The 22,467-nt window shown below is 42.8% G+C and overlaps 1 protein-coding gene across 1 annotated transcript; it reads right to left on the reverse strand.

The window, feature by feature from the left end:
* Positions 1-2,088: 2,088 nt before the first annotated feature.
* On the reverse strand, positions 2,089-20,596 carry ubald1a (UBA-like domain containing 1a). Its single transcript, XM_080874013.1, has 3 exons — positions 20,043-20,596; positions 19,347-19,406; positions 2,089-2,766 (listed from the first exon to the last, which is right to left on the reverse strand). The coding sequence occupies exons 1-3, from the start codon at positions 20,148-20,150 to the stop codon at positions 2,443-2,445; spliced, it is 492 nt and encodes a 163-aa protein (XP_080730139.1). The 5' UTR covers positions 20,151-20,596; the 3' UTR covers positions 2,089-2,442.
* Between the last annotated feature and the right edge of the window lie 1,871 nt (positions 20,597-22,467).

Here is a 22,467-nt window from a genome sequence, read left to right on the forward strand (position 1 = left end):
CCCTACAATAATACAGAGAAAACACCAGCAATCAGAGGACCATCCCCCATGAGCAAGCACTAGGCGAGTGGGAAGGAAAAACTCCCTTTTAACAGGAAAGCACCAGCAGAAACAGGCCTGAGGAGGCGCGGCCATCTTTCATGACAGTAGATTTATCTGTGGTTGTGATTGGTCAAATGCTTCTAGTGCCTTCTAGTGCATAGCAACACACACTGGAAACCCTGGGTTAACTTACTGAGTTGACGTCCAGCTTCCTCCGACCGCTTATCCTGATCACTGATGTTAGGCTAAGTAAATCCAGATATCCTGGTTATGCTGAATACTTAACAGGCCTCAGGTCCATTTCTCTCAGCTTTCATGCACACAAAAGTAAACCATCCCAAATAGGTTGACATACAATATTTATTTAGGTTCACAAAAATGATAAGTTAATTATCAGGTAGTCCACAAATATTGTGGGAATGGTCTCATACAGTCATACAAGGGGCAGGGGGGAACATACATGAGAAACCATTTAGGAACAGGCCCACCCAGAAACGCTCTGATATTACCAAATAAAGTATGAAGCATGGAGAAAGGATGAACTTAAAAATTGGTTTAGTCTACGAAAAAAAAATGGAAGTTGGTTACTTTTTTTCATTATTATAGCCATTATTTTCCAAATGAGTTTTTTTAAGCCTTTAAAAACACAAGTCCCTCAGCTATTCAAAATATTTCTTCTTACTTATCTTTAATGAATGTAAAAAATAATCCGAAAAAAAAAGAAAAAGGGGCAGACCCTGCATTTAAAATATTGCCGTATATCAGGGTCATCCCTGAAGTGTCCCCCTCAGCAGTATCAATGGACCGAAACTGGTCAAAACTAGAAACCTAAATATTGTAAAAACCCCTCCACAGTACAGTATCTGAGGGTATGTATATATATTTATATATACTGTATATCTCAAAGTAGTCTGTAGTGTCCCCATATTGCCCGTGGTGGGCTTCCTGACGCTGTCTCACACCCATTTCGTTTTCCTCCTCGCATCTAAGACCTTTGTCCAATTCTGCCTTTACAGCAAGACATCTATTGCATTTCAGTTACCTTTGGGAATCCCACCGTCACCTTTCCGTCCACCCCTCTCCCCGAAACATGTCTCGACCTCATGTATGTTTGCTACAAAAGATGTTACACATTATGAACACATCATGCAAAGTGGCAATTCGGTTTGCAAAGATGGAGTAGTCATGTGTGTGTGTTTGTTTTAAATCTGTAGCCATTTTAGCTGCATTTGATTCAACCACCCTCCCCCAAAAAAGAAAAATCTACCTGAAATCCCACCCATTTCTGAAGCCACCTCTCCCTTTACCCATTAACAAAACATAACAATCATCATTAGAAACGATATTAAACCATGATTTTTTTTTTCCTTTTGTACTAACCAGAATCTCCAGGAAAAAAAGGGAAAAATCCCAAAACAAAACAAATGTATACAGTGGACAGTTGGGCGTCTGAGTCCAGGTCTTAAATCTGTGTCTGGAAAAGCCATTGTAGCGAGGATCAGTGAGCATAAACCAGAGCGGCTGCTGCCTTTAAGAAGAAAACCTTTTAAAAACATGTCCTGCGGCAGCGGTGGCAACAGTTGGTTTAAGAAGAATCCCTGATTGGCTGAAAGAAGTCAGGTGACCACCAGGTGAGGTAAGAGAAGTCCCACCTTCACGATGGGGATGATAGTATGGAGGTGTTTCCTCTAAAAGCCTAAAGTGTGTGTGTGTGTGTGTGTGTGTGTACATTTCTGATTACAAACTGAACATCTGCTCACATGCGTCCACGCTCACACTCAAGTGCGTGATGGTTTCTGAGTCAATCTAAAAAAAACTAAAAAAAAACAACTGCATCGCACGTCCCGTCTCCTCATGCAGCAAAGACTGTTGCGGAAACACAAACACCAGTGGCTGAAAAACACCGGCAGAAAAGATAAAAAAAAGAAGAAGAAACTAAATGAAAAACTGATGTTTGCTGCCTCGAATGTCCTTGAACTGCACATAGATTCCTTGGGCGTGACGATTTTTTTTTTTTTCCATTTCTCATTTTTTAGTTCAATAATATTTCTTTTATCTATGCATTTACTTAGGAAAAACTAACAAAGATCTCAGTTGCTCTCTTATTACTATGTGTGCGTATCTTTTTTTATTCTTTTTTTTCTGTATTGACGTTTGCATTGGTTTTCTCCTCTTCAAATTGTCCACGTTGAGTTTTTCTTGGTTTGCGTAGAATCTGTCTCTTTCAATATCATCAGTTTTTTTTGTTTTGTTTTGTTTTTTGGGAGGTGGGGGGAAATCCCAAACCCACTTCTAGCCATTTACCCCCCTCCCCCCCTTCCCACATTCATTTCCCGTTTCCCTCCCCTCTCCAACATGGGAGTGTGGGGGGGGGGCGGGCTCTTCAGTCCCATGCGGCCTTCATCTCTCTGCCTCCATTGCTACACTAGCCTTCTGCTCTGCGCCCGTATGCGGGTTCACTCCCGTCGGCCAGGCTGGGCAGGGCTGTGTGGGGGGCTGCCCCTGAGTCCAGAGTCCCTGTGGAGGCTGCGGCACATTAGGTACATTTGATGAGACCCCCCAGCCGCCAACCTGGTGGGGTGGAGGTGAGGTGGCCATGGCGGCGGCCATGGGGCTTCCGCCACTGCCGCTGTTGAAGCTCTCGGAGGCCTTCAGCCGGGAGAACATAGTCAACGCGTCAGGGAAGTTGGGGGGCGTCGCTGGTGTGTTGGCTGGGGTGCACATCTGAGGATGAAGAGGGAAAAAACACAACAACAATCAATGCAGGAGTCCAAAACAGGAGTACACACATCCTCACAGAGCTGTTGTGGTTTATTAATAAATGACATTTCAGGCAGAAACCAACTGGATGGGGGGTGGGGCAGCAAACGAATTTTATTTATAAGGGGTAACACGTCAGAAAAAAAAAAAAAATAACAATCACACTGCACTGCAATACAATAACCTGTGAGACATCATGTTATTTGTGGAACTGACATTATCACTAAAAGGCTAAAGCAGGAATGATATATGTAGTCTCTGCACTGTGGTGTCAGTTTATATGTGAATTTTCACTGTTACTGAACTTTAATATCTCCATTTATTTCTTGTGCAGTCACTTATTTCCCAGCTCTCAGTTCCTCTGTATTTACTGCAAATCAGTAAACGTGGCATTCATTTGATAGGTGTCACACACACAAAAAAACAAAAAACAGAAGTCATCAGTAAAGTCACATTGTGCCTTCAGGTTTTATGATTTTTCAAATTGGGTTCCAGTGCATCAGTAACTGAATTGCAGGAGAATTTCAACATTGCTTTATCACCCTGTCACACTGCAAAACTGTATAATAACTGTATAACGTATAACCAACTGCAAGCAAGGACAAACTGTCCTGGCATTAGTAGCAGACCTCAAAAGTTAATAAATCATTCAGTTAAACAGCAGATAATATATTATTGTAATACTGTTAGTTAACAGTTTTGATTATTTCAAGGCAACAGCCAGAGAAAGCACCACTCCAACATCTCACGTGTAAATCTGTGCTTCTCTTCTTTGAAACACAACATCACTACTTTCTAATGTTCTACACTTAATGACTGAATATAGTAAAGAACAAAAACAACAAACAAACTGCAGTTTAGTCTGCTGAGAGAGTGACACAATTTGAGTTGTGACACTATAACTTGTGCTTTAGTATTAACACTACTTCCAGTGTTTCCACAAGTGTCTAATGATTTCTTCTACAAAACTCTGCCAAAGGAGGACCAGAGAGAGGCTTTCCCTTTCATATTATAACTGAACTCGTGTACCCAGTTCGCTGTACACCAGTGCAGCTGTGGTGCAGAAAAATGTAGCTGCACATGCCAGTTATAGTTTAAAAAAAATAATAAAAATAAGCCCTATTCCATAAATGTACATAAGAAGTGGCCTTTAACAGCACTTAAAGGCAGTTATTCCTCCAAGAGAGGCAGACTGTTTTACATAACTGAAAGGGAATTTAGGGGGAATCCCAGCCACTCGCTGCTTCCTGCCGAGGGTCCTAATGATAACATAACGGCCTGCTGTTTAGGTCCACTTCCTGTTTCATCTCTAGAAGGGCCTCCAATTTGATTTAGCAGACCAAATAAACTTGGTTAGGTTGCTGATCTTGCTTTGTGGACGCATACAAAAAAAGCATACAAGTGCACATGATGTTCTCATTTTGAACTCTGTGTGTTTATTACTTCATGATTCACAGTTCAAAATTATCGTTATTCATCTTATACCAGGCCCCAGTGCAGGCCTTTCAGTTCTTCCGCTGTCTGAAAAGAACAATCTCCATTTCCCTTTATGGCAACTTGCTTCTGATAGGTTGCCCCTCACAAACTACAGGTTTAAACCAGGGGTCCCCGATCCCAGTCCACGAGGGCCGGTGTCCCTGCAGGTTTTAGATGTGTCCTTGAATGGATAAATTACCTTCTCAACATGTCTTGAAGTTCTCCAGAGGCCTGGTAATGAACTACTCATATGATTCAGGTGTGTTGACCCAGGTGAGATCTAAAACCAGCAGGGACACCGGCCCTCGTGGACTGGGATTGGGGACCCCTGGTTTAAACAGTAGATTAGAGGGGTTACTGTGATCAGACTGTGTGCCTGAGAAGACCATTTTAAGAATATCTTCTCTATCTGATGTCACACAGACTCAACAGGTGGGAAAAAAGTCAGAGCTTAGAGCAGACCTGAGCTTTTGGCTCACAGTAATCAGCATGCATATAACTAGGAGATGGGGTCTTTTTTTAGTTATTGTTAATGTCTTAAAAGCTTTACTTAAATACCCCACTTGAACCTGTAAAAGCATTTACAGTTGCTAATAAAAACTACAATATACCTTTATATAAACCTTTATATAAAAGACACACACAGTCTACCTGACTTTATTATACTCCTGAGCTCTGACCCTCCTCTGTGTCAGCACTGTTATTGTTTTAGTGACACAAGAGCTGTTTCAGTGGCCACCCAGAGTGTGCGCACACTCACACACACTACACCCATGTGCCAACCAGCTTGCAGTTACCAGGCCATGTAAACAACATGTTTGGCAGATCAAAAATAGAAAGCCTTTATCATCCTCGCTAACGCAGCTTCTCGCGTACTGCTTCATGACCTGCTTCCTACTCACTGTCCCAGCCTCAGTTTATGACCGGAAAAACAACAACCTACTGTTCCTCGGGAGAAGCAGAGGTGGAGCCCTGTTTAGGCAGGAGCGTCGCCACCTAAAAATAAGAGCCAGGGCTGGGAGGGCAGGGCGAGCATCTGCTTGACTAAATAACCCTAAATCATCGTGCCTGAACAATGGAAGAAAACAGCTTGGCAACACAGAGGAGCGGCGTTATATAACACCGGATTTATTTAAGTATGACTGAGCTGGGATGGGCATCTTGAGGAAAATTACTGTTTGATATATGCTAGGAACTGACCACTCTTCAAATTAACCAGCTTTATAAAAACATCTTTCGTTCCCTTTTTCATTCTTCATGGTGTTACTGGAACTTTGAATACAAACTTCCAGTTTTCCCATAATCATCCTCCAAGCCTTTTTCCCCCCTTAACACTTACAAACAAAATATCCAACATTTTTGGCTCTTTCATATTTAACTGGAAGTTGTTTTAGAAGTTTCCCAGAATGTAGAGTCACAGGCTCCATGAATCAGCTATGAGGAATAACAGCTGCAGTGACACATGGATATCAGACAAAACAAAAATGCTAACAAGACAAAGGTGGGAAAAAAATGTTTTCCTTGCTGATGACCAGAACTCAGGGCAGCTTGTGGTATCTAATCAGCCCTGAGCTCCACCACCCAGGATGTGCAGACTGTGACACATAGTCTTGGCACACAAACAGCCATCATAGGGAAACGTAAAAGAAAACAGTGACAGGAACACCATTATTCCCCTTGGGACTGTAATCAAACCACCTTGCCCCCTAAAAGTGCTGTAGCTTGCAGGTTAGTCCTGTGAATGTGCAGGTTCCAGGCCGGGACGGGCCAACCTGAGCATGAGGTTCTCTGAGAGGCAAACCGCTATGAAAGGTGAGTGCGTCCACTGTGCCGACAGGAAACGCTGGCTCATGTCTCCGAGGCCGCTTCCTGCAGTAAAAAGACACCCTGGAATGCTGAAGTGACCTCTGTGATCCTTCCTGTGCTACCGGGATTTCTTAAGCCTCACGGTGAGCGTGTGAACTCAGGTAAAAAACAATGCCTCCTTTTCCTTCTTCTCAGGAATGAAAAATGAGGATTAAAATGCTGACACGTGACCTTTGCGCTTGTCTGCTGAGACCATTGCAACTGACTCACTCATCCATAAACACACACATAAGCAGGTACAAATATACACCTGCAGTTAGCAATGCGACAATACATTTCACCAGCTATAAACAGAAAGCCTCAAACATCGCGCGTCGTCCTTGCAGGAGACCTTGGACATAGACGATATCGACCCACAGGCATGGGGATCTGCTTCAAAATCACAGCAGCTGTCTTCTCTGCCAGGATGTCTCAGTTTGGATCTGATGGATTATTAAACACCTTCACACTTACAAAAGCTTCAGCAGCGCCCAGACCTGTCAGTGTCACTACTGCTACAGTGGAACACACAATCACCCATCTATATACACACACAGAAGTCTTCCATACCAAATTTGGGATATACCATATGATATTAGCACAGCTAGGCTTTGTTTTGTCTCCAGACAACAAGTGGTATGCTTTATGTGTAGAGCATTAGAGTGGGGAGAAAAAAGAAAACATCAGACCTGCCACCTGCAGAGGTAAACTCTCACACATCCTACAGAGATTAAAGGCATGGCTCGGGTGAAGCGTACTGAGGCAACAGATCCTACATCGTTCCCTCGCTCACCTGGAGACCGCTGGAAGCACTGTGAGAATCATGTTCTTTGATTTCTCCAGTGCCTTCAACACTATTCTTCCCTCGGTTCTGAAGGACAAGCTGGAGAACTCTGGAGTGGACCATCACCTCACTACCTGGATTTTGGACTACCTCACCGACCGACCACAGTATGTGAGGACTCAGGGCTGTGTGTCGGACAGGGTCGTCTGCAGTACGGGGGCCCCACAGGGAACGGTTCTGGCTCCGTTCCTCTTCACCATCTACACTGCAGACTTCTCCCACAATTCCACCCAGTGCTTCCTGCAGAAGTTCTCTGATGACTCTGCAATAGTCGGCCTCATCACTGATGGGGACGACAAGGAGTACAGAGGACTGACTCAAGACTTTGTGGACTGGTGCCAGCTGAACTACCTCCAGATCAACGCCAGTAAAACCAAGGAGCTGGTGGTAGACTTCCGCAGGCACAAGCATTCTCCACTGCAACCACTGAACATCCAGGGTATGGACATTGAGGCTGTGGACAGCTACAGGTACCTTGGTGTTCATCTGAACAACAGACTGGACTGGACTCATAACTCAGACGCCCTCTACAGGAAAGGGCAGAGCAGGCTGTACCTGCTGCGGAGACTCAGGTCGTTTGGGGTGGAGGGCCCACTCCTGAAGACCTTCTATGACTCTGTGGTGGCTTCTGCTATCTTTTATGGTGTGGTCTGCTGGGGCGGCAGCATCTCTGCTGGGGACAGGAAGAGACTGAACAGGGTGATCCGAAGGGCCAGCTCTGTTCTAGGATGCCCTCTGGACCCAGTGGAGGTGGTGAGTGACAGGAGAACGGCGGCTAAGCTGTCATCCCTGTTGGACAACGTCTCCCACCCCATGCAGCAGACTGTGACAGCACTGAGCAGCTCCTTCAGTGGGAGACTGCGGCACCCACGGTGTGGGACGGAGAGATTTCGCAGGTCTTTCCTCCCCACTGCTGTCAGACTCCACAACAAAGACTTTAACTGAACAAACACACACATCCACACATGTGCAATAACACTAAGTGCAATAATCCTTTCTGGCATCGTTGTATTTTTACTCAGTTGTATATAGCATTCGTATTCTATTTTTATCTTATTGTATATTTTTATTCTATTTTATTCTGTATATAGTATATTATTTTATTCTATTCTGTACAGCTGTGTACTGTATTTATTCTTATTGTATTCTAATTTTTGCGTCATAACTTTTGCACTGTCCACTTCCTGCTGTGACAAAACAAATTTCCCACGTGTGGGACTAATAAAGGTTATCTTATCTTATCTTATCTTATCTTAGATTAATGTGTGTTTTCTCTTCATGTGTATTAAGTAGCAGATTAACTCAAGGACAGACTAACACTGCAAGACCTGCTGAGACCGGAGTCTTTAGGCCAGGGTTCAAATCCAGCTGGTCCTTGAACAAGCAACGGGCGCACACAGTAAGCATATGCTAAGTTAAAAATGCAACAAAAGGTGAATAAATGTAACTAAAAAAATCCATACACCTCTGATTTCCATGAATATGGTTATAAACTAATCTATACAACCTTTTAGGCCTTTTGACCTGTGGCTCATATGACATACATCTGCAGAGATCCCATTAAATGGAATTTTTTCCTTCTCACTGTTGCCAAATGCAATGGAGTCATCTGATTGTTGGATTTTCTCTGTGTTATTGTAGTGTCTTAACTTACAAACTTAAATACCTTGTGATAGGTGATTGTTGTTGCGGTTTGGCAGTATATAAACAAAACTAAACTGAATCAAATAACTGTTTTTCTCTTGTTAGAGAGACAAAAAAACTAAACTAAAAAACAACCCCTATCTATGGATGAATGAAATCTCTTGGTAAGTTCCACAACAGCAAAGGTGGCAGATAATAAGGTAATGGTAAATAAAATATTATAATTTTATAATTATAATTTTATGCATTTCTTTGCATTTCTTGGTGATTATTAAAATGAAAATTAATTAAGATGAGATGCAAGTATAACTGCACAGGTTAACACAGTCACCTGATATTAAAAAGGAAAAAAAAAATCCCTGGTTTGAAACTGTGACGAAACACAACCCAGCGTAATCCCAATGCTGGTTCCAAGCCCGGATAAACAGGAGCGTTCCATCATAAAGGGCATCCAGTGCCAAATCAAATGTGTGGATCATTTCTTGCGCTAACCCCTTGGAAAATAAGGGAGCGGCCGAAAGTGTCTTTTCTTTGTGAAGGAGCTGCTTGCACATGTGCAAACAGCTTGCACAGTTGCTCTTGTGCTTTTCAGGCAACAGTCATTGTACAACAATTTAACATTTAAGTGAGACCGCACAGGGGGTGCGTGTTGTCACACACATGTTGACATAAAATGTGTCTGCATGGGAGGTTTGCAGTTGTGTCATGCGCATTTAAGTAAAGTAGGATGGGAATCATTCGAGTATTCGAATGGCTCAGTTAGGGATAGTAATACTTGTTAGATATCTAAGAATATGAGATACTTAACTTAGTTCTATGAGGTAAACTTGCTAAGATAAGTGAAACTACTTGAATGGGTTAAGAAGCTAGGGGGGAAAAAAATCAGTAACCCAAAATAAAAAGAGTAAAATACTAGCTTATATTCCTGCAAGTCGAATCTGTTCAGACAGTCAATGTTTCGAAACAGAAGCACATGTTACTGCTGCATTAAAGCGACAACCTTCAAGACAGCAGACTGTGTGTTTAAGTGAAAGTAGCAGCATAAGAAGTGCTACAGCACAGAGGTCTGGCTATTGGTAGCAGATATACAGATGGAGAGACGGGGAGGAATAACAGACAGCGAGAAGCAGTTTGTGTTCAAAACAGAGCCAACAGAAAGAGGTTGCCATGGGGACGGTTGTTATGAGGAAGCAGTACAGATCTCCCGTTGATGGGACGGGACTGAGGCAGACTCTGTGGTCACAGCAGCCTGGCCTCGTCCACTCTCGCTCTCTTCAAGACCGTTTGAGGAGAAACGTATGGCTTACTGGCAGCGACCGCTCGAAAGACGCCTGGGCTGAGCCTGCGCTGGAGCTACGTAAACCTCCTCATTTTGTGCATGTGTGTGTCCACAAACACAGATGAGCTGAAGTTATTTCCAGTCTAACCAAAGACATTCCTCAGAAATATCAAGTGTGTGCGTGTGTCTGAGTGCCATGCAGGCAGGCTGAAAGCTAGGACATGCTTATCCTCTTTCAAAGCTGTGCTCAGGGTCTGGTTACATTTTGCAAGTGGCGACCCTAACCGACCACCTCCATGTAACATTAACCTTTTACACTTACACACATACACACACGCACAGCCCCTTTTCAGCCTCTCTGGATTTTTCCGCCCAGCCGACTGATTTTAAGCCAAATTCTGCAACGGATGAAACGTCATCAGTTTGTTTCCATTAATCTAACCGAGGCAAACAAACACTCCTTTGATGAGACAATGTCTCATATTCATGTACAGCAAATAATACTCGTCTATTTCCTTCAAACATGAACATACACGTACAGAGACATCTAAACATGGAAGAAACCAAATTAACGCCTGCGCAAACACACCGCCCGACAGCAACACATGACATGTAATCCTAGTTTCTTTTTCTCCATGGTTTTCCACTGAAGTGAATATTAGTGCAAGTCTATGACATATCCGTTTTCTCTCACCTCTTTTTCTCTCACTTCCTTCTTCCCGTCTCCCTTCTGTCTACGACCTGTTGGATACACTTCACGCATTCTATGTCAGCCCTCGCAGCAAACTCAGCTGTGAGATCTGAGAGACACACGAATAGTGAGAGCTGACGTGCAAATCCTCTCTGCTCAAATCCTCTTTGCCATATATATGTGAACGCACAGTTCTAACCTAAAAACAAATTACTTCTGAGTGCATCACGTCCAAAAATGAATTTTTAAAATCAGCTTTTTGTTTCAGATAACTTCTTACATTTTTAGATAATTAGGATTTATGAATGTATCTGTTGCACATTAATATTTACAGCAAGTGTTCAGTTTCATAGTCAAAAAATGTTATATCACGTCAAGTCTGAGGGCTATTTTGAAAGCTGACAACAGTATCTTAATGAGGGCAGTGAAGTGGATTGATTCCTATGGCACAGCCTAAACTGTACCCTCTGAAAGGGTGAGAAGCTCAGACAGTTGGAGTTAGCTTGAAGTGGAGTCACTGCTCCTTTGTAGCATGAAAAGAAGTCAAATTAAGTGATTCAGACATCTACTTGTAATGGCTCCTGGGAGTGGGAGGGGGCACTAGGGTAGACTGGAGACTCGATCTCCAGCGAGTCTCTTTTTGCAAGCCACACTGAGCTGAAAGGCGGTGTAGCGCTGGTTCACATGTGGCTGCACCAAGGAAAACAGCACAAGGACTTCCATCTCCAGCTACAGTCTAAGATGGTGGAGTTCATCTGCATGCTGAGAAACTCAATGGAGAGACAGCTGACTCCACTAAAGTGTAATTTAGCTGTCACCAAGTTTTTTGGCTTAAACTTGCAGAGGAGCACCTTAAACTGTATTGCTTGTCAATTCATTTAATAATGCACACATGCATGTCTGCATACTGTACTGTAATAGCAGCTAATCCTTAGGAAACACCGAGTCAAAATATATCTACAAACATTGAGACAAAGGTACGCTAAATTTAACTTCCTTTACAAATGATCCCAAACACTTGTGTAGGATTCCTTGGATCATTTTGGCATTCCTTTCCTTACGACAGGCTATTCCTGCATGCTCCTATCAGACTCATGTTTAGGAGCATCTTATTCAGGGTCCATGGGTTTGGCTGTTTGTCTTCAAACAATGCCATTATAAAAAAGGTGCTTAGCCTTAATTCAACTGTTTCACAGCTTCCAGTTACAGATCTTAAATGTGCTCTTCTGGATCTGCAGAAAAGAAAACAGCAGGATGTGCATGAGTGCTCTAAGGCGCTGGATGTGTGGGAAGATGTGCGATTCCCAGCAACACCAGGTCAGGACTAGTCTTAGGTTTATTTACATTACACAAGTTTGGAGAAGTGTGTATGCTTTGTGAAACATTCGCTTTAATTGTATTGTGTTTGTTTGGACTTGTAAGGGAAAAAATGCCGCTTTAAACTACACAGATCTGTGTCCGTTCGTGAGGAACACTGCAGCACTGTGAGAGACCGCGCACACTACTGCAAAAGAGGATGGATATTAATCTCTGACATGAAGTATTTATAACTTGAAAGCCAAGAACAACAACATGACATGAAATGCCTCCTTAATTTATTAAACTGCTGGCAGAGTGTGGAGACTGGGAGCTGGAATTAGTGTTGACTATAGCATGCTTTTAAAACACGGGGTAACCTCAACATGACGACAGTTTAACAAAAGTATGCCCAATTTAAAACAAAAAACAACAACAGCAAAAATTAAAAAAAAAAATAAAATCACTGTTTTTAAGTTCATTTAATTACTGATGTTCGACACCAGATTTACTTGTAATTTGACATTGCAAACCATAAACACAAACAGATGGATCAACATAAATCTTGAAGAGAAATTATAGAGAGGAAGAAATGGCTAAAAGGCTAATGGCAGCAGGAGGAGCTCTGGCAAGACAAAGCTGAAACAAAATGGAAAGGAGGGCAGACAGAAAAAAGCAGAAAACGCTGAATAGCCCATTGCTGCATTAAGAGTACATGATTCTGCCTGCCTGCCTTTTAAATGTTTAAATAGGGAGTGTTCTTATGTGTGAGCCATTACTGTTTTTTGTTTTGAAGCTGCAGCTCAGTAGTTAGGTCCCAGTGCCGTTATTATGAAGAAGAAAAATGAATAAACGGGCATTTCATTTTAAAATCAGCTTCTTCTGGTTCTGATGCTAAATCAGTAAATATAAAATAGCTGCTTTGTTCATGTTTGTAGAAATGCTAATGAGGATTTTATGTTAATTGAAAAGCCGTGTGATTAAAACTGCTATTTAACAAACATGCAGGCTGCCTGTTTAAACAGAGGATGTGACCATTTAGACACAATAGTCTTTATGAAACCAAGGATAGCACAAAAACGGTTTGCTTGTCACACCTGACACATTTATAATACTCCTACAAATGCTTCTCAAAGTTCAGGTATCGCTTGCACCTAGTGGAGAAACTCCAAACAACTGGATTTCCATTCATCCATTTGCTAACTCAAAGAAACTGTAGATTCTTTTAGTATTCGAGGTCTGACATCCTATCGACACTATCGCAGTAAACTAAACCAGGCGAGGCAGCTTCTCTCTGTTTTTATCATCCCAGCGCACAGCTTACCAACAATGAGGTGACAGTTGGGGTTTCTGGGAGTGGCTGGACGTCAGATCTGGCCGTTTTTTTTGCTGAACTAAATAAAGGAAGCAAAACAGGTGCCGCTGAACGTTTCAAGTGACCATCGCCTCCCCTCAGTTTCTAGCAGCTGAGTCCCGCTGACTCTTTGAACATATGCATGTGAGCTAATACTGTACACACACTCGCACAGAGCTCTGTCTGGAATGTGCTCCAGAGAAATTCCGTTGATCATTAGCTCGGATGTTCTGTTTTGGTGTGCATGTGTTATGACGCTGTTAAATAAGGAAGGAGAATGAGAAAGAGAAACAAAGAAGTGAGAAGCAATGAAAGTCAGATAACAGCAACAGAAATACAAATACGGGAGAACTGGGAGTGTGACCAGCTGCACACACTGTGCCCCTTACAACAGGCTAACAATAGGTGTTCAGTGGAACTCATATCTAGAAAAAGGAGTTTGGCAAGGAAACAATTAGGCCAAAGGTCATCGTGACAGAGAACCAATCACAGGTGCACTCGGATTCAGCCTGCCTAAAAGACACCCTTCCTAAAGCTGTGCATACTCAGATACATCACAATTAGCTTTTGTTTTACCTCAAAAACACACGTCAGATCTTTGTTATCAGTATTGATGCAAACCAATAACGCCAACTACAAGTGTAAAAAAGACATTATCAGTATGCTGAAGTTAAAAGCCTTTGTACATATTAAGACACAAAAAAAATGCTCAATGTTCAAATGTTCAAAGTGTTGGCTCCATACAAAACACAAAGTGTATCTTCCATCCAAAATTCCTGTTCACAATACTACCAAAAAAAATAATGCATTAAATTATTGCAAATCAAGTATCATCAAAATTTGTTAACTTTTCAATTAAATCCAAGACTGCTAGCTAGCAAAAGAGATCAGAGACTGGTGATGAGTTCAAGGTCAGGAATGCGAGTCGGGAAAGCAGGAAAGGGATGGATATGGCCCGGAAAGAACCCCGCTGGAATAGCAGGACTAAGTACCAGCGATACATGGCTGAGAATCAGCTGACCGCAACCTGATTGCAGTGCTGCAGCCACCTGAGCAAAACAGGGCAGACACAATGTGGCAACACTGCCTTCATTCAACACACAAGGGTGCTATGTGCTGCTTGTGTTTTCTGAGCCATATGCCTAACTTGTGTGTGTGTGTGTGTGTGTGTGTACCCTGTGACTCTTAGAAACAGTGAAACCCAATCTAACTCGACCGCTCATAAACACATCTGGTCCTCACAACCATCCCACATGGATTCCCATTCCCTGAGTCCCTTGAGCCAAAGTTCCTGTGTCTTTGGGTGTGTGTAGCTGCATGCATGTCTTTCTGTGTGTGTTTGTGGGTCTGTGTGTGTGGTAAGGGTTCTGGGAAGTTGTTCTCCTGGAAACATGCAGGGCAACATGCTGGAGCATGCAGAGCACAGGCCAAGCCTCTTCTGATGTGGTTAGGTGCTTGGCATGGCTATGTGAGACACACACACACACACATACCCACACACACACGTTAACAACATTAGCAGATCTAGACACGATTAACTCTGCAATCTGAGACACTGATGCATGCACACCCATGGGATTACATAGCATGAACACATGACATCACAAAACGCTGTGAGAAAACAAACTGGATTTAAAATTAATGCACTTCTGTAAGTAATGTCTGTAACAGGACAGAGGACACTCTGTTTTGATTGTGACGGAGACACAAAGCAGCTTTGTGTTAACTCTGTTATTGTATCTTCCACCCAAATACCTGGCATTGCCATGCCATTTCCTCATTTCAGCCCAAAGCTAAACACCCAGCGTTGCTCGTTTTCATTCATTCCTCACTGGCATTAAAGAGACAGTCCAAGCATCCTTGATTAACTTTGGTTAGCCTTTCCTGATGAGCGGATACAGGTTGAGATACTGAGAGGGAGAGAAATGGAAGCAGACAGTCGTCCATGTTGTCACACAGTGATTTATGGAGGTAATTATACCTCTGCTCTTCTGCATGAGCACACCGCACACTTCTCAGGAATTAGATCTTACATGGATGAGGAAAAGTTGGGATTTCGAAAAAAATCTTGTTTTTAAAGCCACACCCAGACACCGAAAACCCACTGTTTGTAGTTACAAAAAAAAAAAAAAACCCACCTCAAACACACAATCACACACAGAACCTTCCTCTTTTCTCCTGCTGAGTGTTCATATTGCTGGGAAACAGCCTTTAAACAACCTCACACCTACTTTTATCACTGCCCAGCAGTGCTCTAGACTGTTTTTCTACATCACTGCACGCAGCCAGTCTGCGCTGAACGTTGCCCTTCATAAAATCGGTTCCATCCACCTCACGCGTGATGCTTGCAACAAAAGGCAACAATAAAAATGTGATCATTCAAACTATATAGCACATTGTTTTGGACTGCATCGTGTTGCCAGTATGTAAGCCAGGATGAGTTGGTCTTAGGAGCAGAATTATTCAAAGGCCTTTAAAATCATGTTTTGAAGGTTACTTTGTTTGTATTTAACCATTACACTCAGAAACAATCGGAAAGAGACAAGGCCCGATCCACAGGACATGAACAGGGGACAGTCACAAAGGACGTGACTTTAGATGTGTTCAAAGGGGAAAAGGGAGGGTGAAATATTTCCTGAGGACCTTTTTTTTTTTTTTTTTTTAATCCTGACCTACTAAGCCAACATGGTTTTTAACACCACAGCCCTGACTTCATTCAATAGGACCTCAGTAGACTTCCTTTAACAGCAGTGAGTGACAAAAAACATACTCATATAAACCAGGCTCTGTGGCTTAGTTAGTTTGCGCTGGGCTTAGTCACATGATGGGGGTCACATGTGGAAGTCATCCTGTTGGGCTACTTCCTCATCTGTGGTCACATGAGTATTCATTCACTTTATTGTGGCTGTATGTGTGTTTGTGCATGCCCTACATTGAGAAATATTAATCATGGAAAACAGTGATACTAGTGTGAACACACAGCATCAGTGTTTGCCCTACAAAGACACACAAAGAACCACATGGAGACGGGGAGTTACACCGTGTAGACAACATTAATCAGAAAACATGATGACTGAATTGATGATGAGGTTTTCGCAGACTTGCTCGTGTACATTTTTCCCATGAAATCATTTGTTTTGTTTTTTTCAAACAAATGACTAATCATTTTCTGTTAATTACAGTCATGAGACAAGACAATGAAAAGGGTGAGGATTTACTGACCGCTGATGTGGCAGATTTTTAACAGGACAAACGATACAGTAAATGAGAAATAGCTCAAAATTTTAAACCTTCAATTAATTTTTATAAAATCCCTGGAAAAATAAGCTCAGAACGGCTCTTAAATACATATGAAACGGGCAGAGGTGCTACAGAATTTGCATAATATTTGATATGAGGAATTAGCATCAAAACAGCCCGCAGCAACAGACGTACAACCCAGAAAACACACGTTCCAAGTGTGAATGAAACGAAACGATATGTTGTTGTAGGGCTGCTGAAAAGAGGATGGTTATAAAACAGGAAATACAGAATCATTTCTAGAACTGTTGTGTGTTGGATCTGTAAAAAAGCCAACATAGTGAGCCGTGCACACTGAGCACCAGGAGCAGTTGCTACGGTCAATGTGAAAGGGTCCATTTTGGGTTAGTGCAAGCATTGCATCCTGCAGGAATGTAATGTGGTTGCAGTGTTTGTATGTACAGTGTGTGTGCGCTTGGAGGAGAAATCTGGGAGTAGACTGGGAGGAGGTTACACAAAACAGAGCAGATTAGGCTGTGATTAGGCCATGTGAAGTAGGTGCAAGCTTTGATGACTTCATTCAAAAACACAAAAATGAATGGACAATCTGGTGCAGATAGCATCCACATGTGGTTGTGTACTCTGTGAGTCATGCAGCAACGTATGTAGAAACAAACAGGAGGTAAATGCATGTCTGTGCAGAAATTGCAGCTCTTTAACATGATACACCAACACCCAGGCCCTCCTGTGAGTCAGTAAAAGAAAATTATAATGACAAGAGCTTTAGCCAACTCCTCCAGCATTCACAGCATTACATAAGATTGTACTGGTGAGTGGACCCAGTAACCCCACTATTTGATATGGGCTATAACCCTCTGACAGAAGGCACAAATGATTCATTACCAAAGCGCAGATAAACAAAAATCAGGCTCAAGCTAGCTTATAAATCCTTATCGGCCAGCACTTTGTTTAGAGATAATACACATGTTCTTAAACAACAGCACTTTTGAACTTGAGGTGATTTCAATTTCAGGACGCCAAATTTAGATAGGAACATGATTCGCCAAACCTTACTCTGGCTCACACATTGTCTTTGGGACTTTAACCCCCCTCAAAAAACAAACAAACAACCCCCAAACAAAAACCCACAAAGGCACAAATCAGTTCACCGAATGGCATCTGTAAACCAACTGATCTATGTGGCGTCCTAGTGTTGCTCCGCTGCCAACAAACCCATGCCTGTGCGTGGGTTAAAGGCTTCAGTTTGTATTGCGACACAAAAAAAACGACCGTATTTAAAACACAAATCTGGCTGAAGAGAGACAGCATGGCAGAGAGAGTGTGTGCTGGAGTTAGGAGTGAGAGCAAAGTGGATTAGGTGTGTATACCAACGAACGCTGTGGCACGATAAGCTGCAGCAAGGTTGGACACGCTGCCCTGCTGTAGTACTGTTGTGACTCACACAAAAACACCCACACTTGTGCATGCACAAAATACAAATCTGTGTATGAAAAAAGTGTGCGAGCGCAAATAGATATGCAAAGGGAAAAAAAGAGGAACGTGAACCTGTGATTATGCAAGATCACATCCATAACAACAACACAATAGACACACAGGTGAGCCGCATTCTGACTTTCCTCATCCGGTCTCTGCAGCATGCTCAGCTCCCGTTTGGCACACAGCACAGGGCAGCTCTTGGCAAAGTGTTTACTCGCAAATTAAAGTGAGACATTTCATGAGCTAAATGGAAGCCTGAGATGCTCTTATTGAATGATCAGATGATAAAGGAGGCCTGTCGTGCTCTCTTACGAAAATGCTGATTTACTTAAAAACAAAAAGAAGAAAAAAGACTGCGATCAATGTGAACACGTACCACCCAAAAGCACAGAAATGCACACGAGCGCACACTAAAACACAATGCAATAAAAAAAATATCAAATCCTCTTTTTTTCTTTTATCCCTCCTCCATATACTTGAGGCTAAAACGATCAGCAGTTTAATGACTTTGAGAGAATGCGAAAACATAATGGCGGACAATTTTGTCCAAAATAAATAACATAAAAACAATACTCTCACGTTTACGTCAGGCTCTTCCAGCTGCCATGCACTGCAGCTGAAAACAAAGGCATGTGTGCTGCCAAAGTGCACTGCTGCAAAGAGCCCAAATACTGCTCATGTTTCATAATATTCAACCCCTGTGTGTGTGTGTGTGTGTGTGTGTGTGTGGGTGTGTGTGTGTGTGTGTCTGTGTATACAGAGTCTCCTACAGCACAAACGCCTTCCTGTTAACTGTGCTCTGATTCGTCTCCCCCGTAACGTGCACTGTGTTGGAGGGGGGAGCAGCTACAACGCAATGAGACAAAAACGGGTGAATTACTGACGGCAAATGCAGCAGCAGCACGAGGGTCTATTTGAGAGAGGCAGCTGTCTTCCTGGAAAGAGGTTTTTTTTTTCCTCTTCTCGCTTACTCAGAAACAGAGGCCCTTCCTTCCGTTATGCAGTCCAGCTAATACAATGAAAAATGAGGTGTTTTTTTAATCCAACATTCTTCCTCCTTTGTGTACACACACAATCTCTCTTCCTCTCTCTTCTGCTTTGTGTGTGTAGCTGCTGCATGCCTGCTAGTGTGTTTATTTCTGGAAGCTCACAACATGGCCGACATGTGCTTTGTTATTGTTAGTACAACATCATATCTCTAGGCCTATAAGGGCTGTTCCCCTGCCCCCATCCCACCCAAAACAAGCAGAGCAGGTAGCCTTAAAGAGACACCAGCCTAAACAACATTCTGTGTCTAAAGAGAAGAAGGAAGGGTATGTATTTAGAAGAACTAGATTGTCATCAACCCCCTCCTCCTCTTCATCCTCCTCACACTCACCATTTGATGATGATGGCCATATGGAATATTTGTTTCTTGAAAAAAGGCACTGAGGGCAGTCTAAAACGAAACACAGAAAACAAATGACATTTTTTAACTGGCAGCCAGAAGCAAGAAACACAGCTACCGGGCAATTTCTGCTGTAATGCGCGTTTTTATGACACAATACAACGAGCGTGTTGTGAAGAGAAAAAAGAAAAGTACAGCTTGATCTATGGCCGACTGAGCGCAGACTATAATGTACCAAAGTAGTCCTTTGTAGGCTAGTCGATACAACACGGCGGTCATCTTTATTGCGTAATAGTACTCTAGCCTCGCCTGTTCACTGCTGTCATGTATCGGATTATAGTATTTAATCTAGAGTGAGGTCTAATTGGATAGCTGTACTGCGTTACTGTGTACTCTCAACGGATTTACTTCAGCTAAAGCACAGATAGCTCTACTTTAAATACAGCCAAAGTTATAGCATGAAAGTAGCCACATTAAAAAAGAGGGAGGGGGTAACACTAGCGCTTTGTTTAGTTTTAAAAAGCTTAAAAGACATAAAAAATTAAAAAATAAATATGGGTAAGGGTATGCAGACACGCTTAAATGAAAGCTAGCAGTGGGTGAGACGTAAACATTAGCCGTGTGGCTGCTAACGTTAAGCCGCTCGAGCTTTATTTTCTTTTCTGGCTCCCCCCCACACTCCTTTACCTCGAACTGCCAATGTGCCGCTTGCAAAAGCTGCTTCGCTTGGTCTGCCGCACAACCCGCCGTCAGGACGAACTGGTTAATCATGACTTGATGTTTGAGTTCATCCATTTTCGACGAAGCCCGTGTCCTACTCGCGGCGGCTGGCTCTGAAGCAGACTTTCGACCGTTTTTCCTCTTTCTTCACTCGAGTTGTATTCCGTTCCCTCTGCCTCAGTCGTCCACCATTACAGCCGGTTGAGCAAACACAAATATTTACTGTAGGAGCGGTAGTGGAAGGAACCAGACTTGATTGACAAAAGCACGCAGCCAATCACGTGAGAGCACCGCCGGTGGGACTTGTATGCCGCAAGGGAAGGGTCTCGTTTCGGCGTGTGTTTATCCGGCTGCTTCCGGTTAATTTTGACACCTACGCGCACATTAAACGAAAACAGTTCACATTTGTAAAAAGGTTTGAAAACACGGCACACCCACAGTGCGAAATTCGTCGCGAACGGGGGTTAACCTCACACCGCAGGAATCTCAGAAAGGGTTTGTTTTGGACTACAAATCCCGTGAGCACGCGCTTTGTTTGTAAAGTTCCAGAAGGCGAGGCTTTTTGTGAATGACGGCCGCTCTCGTCCAATTCCCAGGCTCGCTGTGTCGCTACCTCGCCAAATATGGTAAACAAATCCACCATCGCCAATTACATCGCTCCGAGTTAAATTCGGGACAGTCGACAGCCGTGGGTGAATAGCGTCGTGTCTGCTCTGGGCAGTTTCTCACAAAACTACCTCTTACTTTTGTGTGTTTGTGTGTGTGTGTCATATCAGTGCCGCAGCGTATCAGTGCGGACTGCGGCGGTACTACAGCCTTTCGCATCCTCATTTCTCCTTTGTTGAAATAACAGTCTCTGTTTACATTGATGGGTTGCAGGGCAAATTCCCCTTTTTTCCCTTTCACTTGCCCAAGGACTTGCCAACAGGTTAGTTAATCGGTAGCATTTCATTATTTTTAGTAAACAGGACACTGTGTTTTGTTTTGTTTTTTTAAATCCACATGTAGTTATTCAGTAGATATCCGTTACCACAATAATGAGGGTATAATTTCAAATCTCTAAACAAATGAAATTAATATGAAATAATGTGAGAACGCAGTCGAGTCCTGGTTTCTGTGACAATGAATAAACAATAGATTATTAGGGTAGTTACACTGGGCCGATTAAATGACTGGAAACACTCCCGTCTGGTTTGCGCTCAGCATTTAAGTCAAAGGCAATAAATGAGCAACTACGTGGGCGGATTAGAGTGTGCAAAGGCAGCATACTTCTAAAACATCAGATTTAGTGCAGACTGTGTGTAAAACAAGCTTTCGGATATCACACACGGCGCTTGGAATTGTGGGTAAGTGTAAACTGTAAGGGCAGCACGGTGCCTCACAGTAAGAAGGTCCTGAGCTCAATTCCACCATCAAGCGGGGTCTTTCTGTGTGGAGTTTGCATGTTCTCTCCCCAGCTTCCTCTCACAGTCCAAAGAATTGGAAACTCTAAATTGCCCAAAGAGAGTGAATGTGAGTACATATGGTTGTCTGTGTATATGTGTTAGCCCTGCTGCGACAGACTGGCGACCTGTCCACGGTGTACCCTGCCTCTCGCACTAAGACAGCTGGCATAGGCTCCAGCGCCCCCCACGGACCTGAAAAACGATAAGCGGAAGCGAATGGATGGATGTAAACTGTAAACATTTGTTTGTAGCAGCTGTGGCTGTTTGATGGAGCAAAGAGTGGAAACAGAGACACCTTCTGGTCAAAGGAAGTTTTAAAAAAAGAAACTGAAGTTAAAGTACAGCTACAGTACTGAGATCCTTTGTTATCATTTCTAAATATTTTTATCCTTAGATTGTTTGTGTGATTCACACATGAAAATGATCCTTATTTATATTATGCTGGGCAGTGCAGTGATGCAGCACTTCTGTCTGTCCACTGTCTGAAACTGGAAGTTTTAGCATGGCATAGATTAAATGGGTAGAAAACTGACTATTACTGACTATTTAAAGCTTAAGCCATGTTTAATATGTGTATATGTAGACTTATGTTCCATACTACTACAGGACATAAGAAGATGGACAACAGGTCCTCTTTAAGGATACAGGAAGACCTGCAGTGTTAAAAACAAAATGTTGGTAATGTTAGGTTGTTGAGTCAAAGTGGGGGACTTCAGTTCAGGGAATTACTGAACTCAGCACACATCTCAGCCCTTGAGATGTGTGCTTTGGTTCTGCTGAGGGACAGTGGGAATCCTGGCAACAATAAGGACAGCTGTACAAACATTTCCCTGTCTCACCAGCAAGCCCTTTGTCAAGATCCTAAATAAACCTGAAACATTATAGAAATCAGGCTTCCTTGAAGAGATGTGACACCTGGCCTACATGCACAGGCTCTACAAGCTTTG

The sequence above is a fragment of the Rhamphochromis sp. 'chilingali' genome (genome assembly GCF_963969265.1).
Source record: "Rhamphochromis sp. 'chilingali' genome assembly, chromosome: 22".
In the NCBI taxonomy this organism is placed as follows: domain Eukaryota; kingdom Metazoa; phylum Chordata; class Actinopteri; order Cichliformes; family Cichlidae; genus Rhamphochromis; species Rhamphochromis sp. 'chilingali'.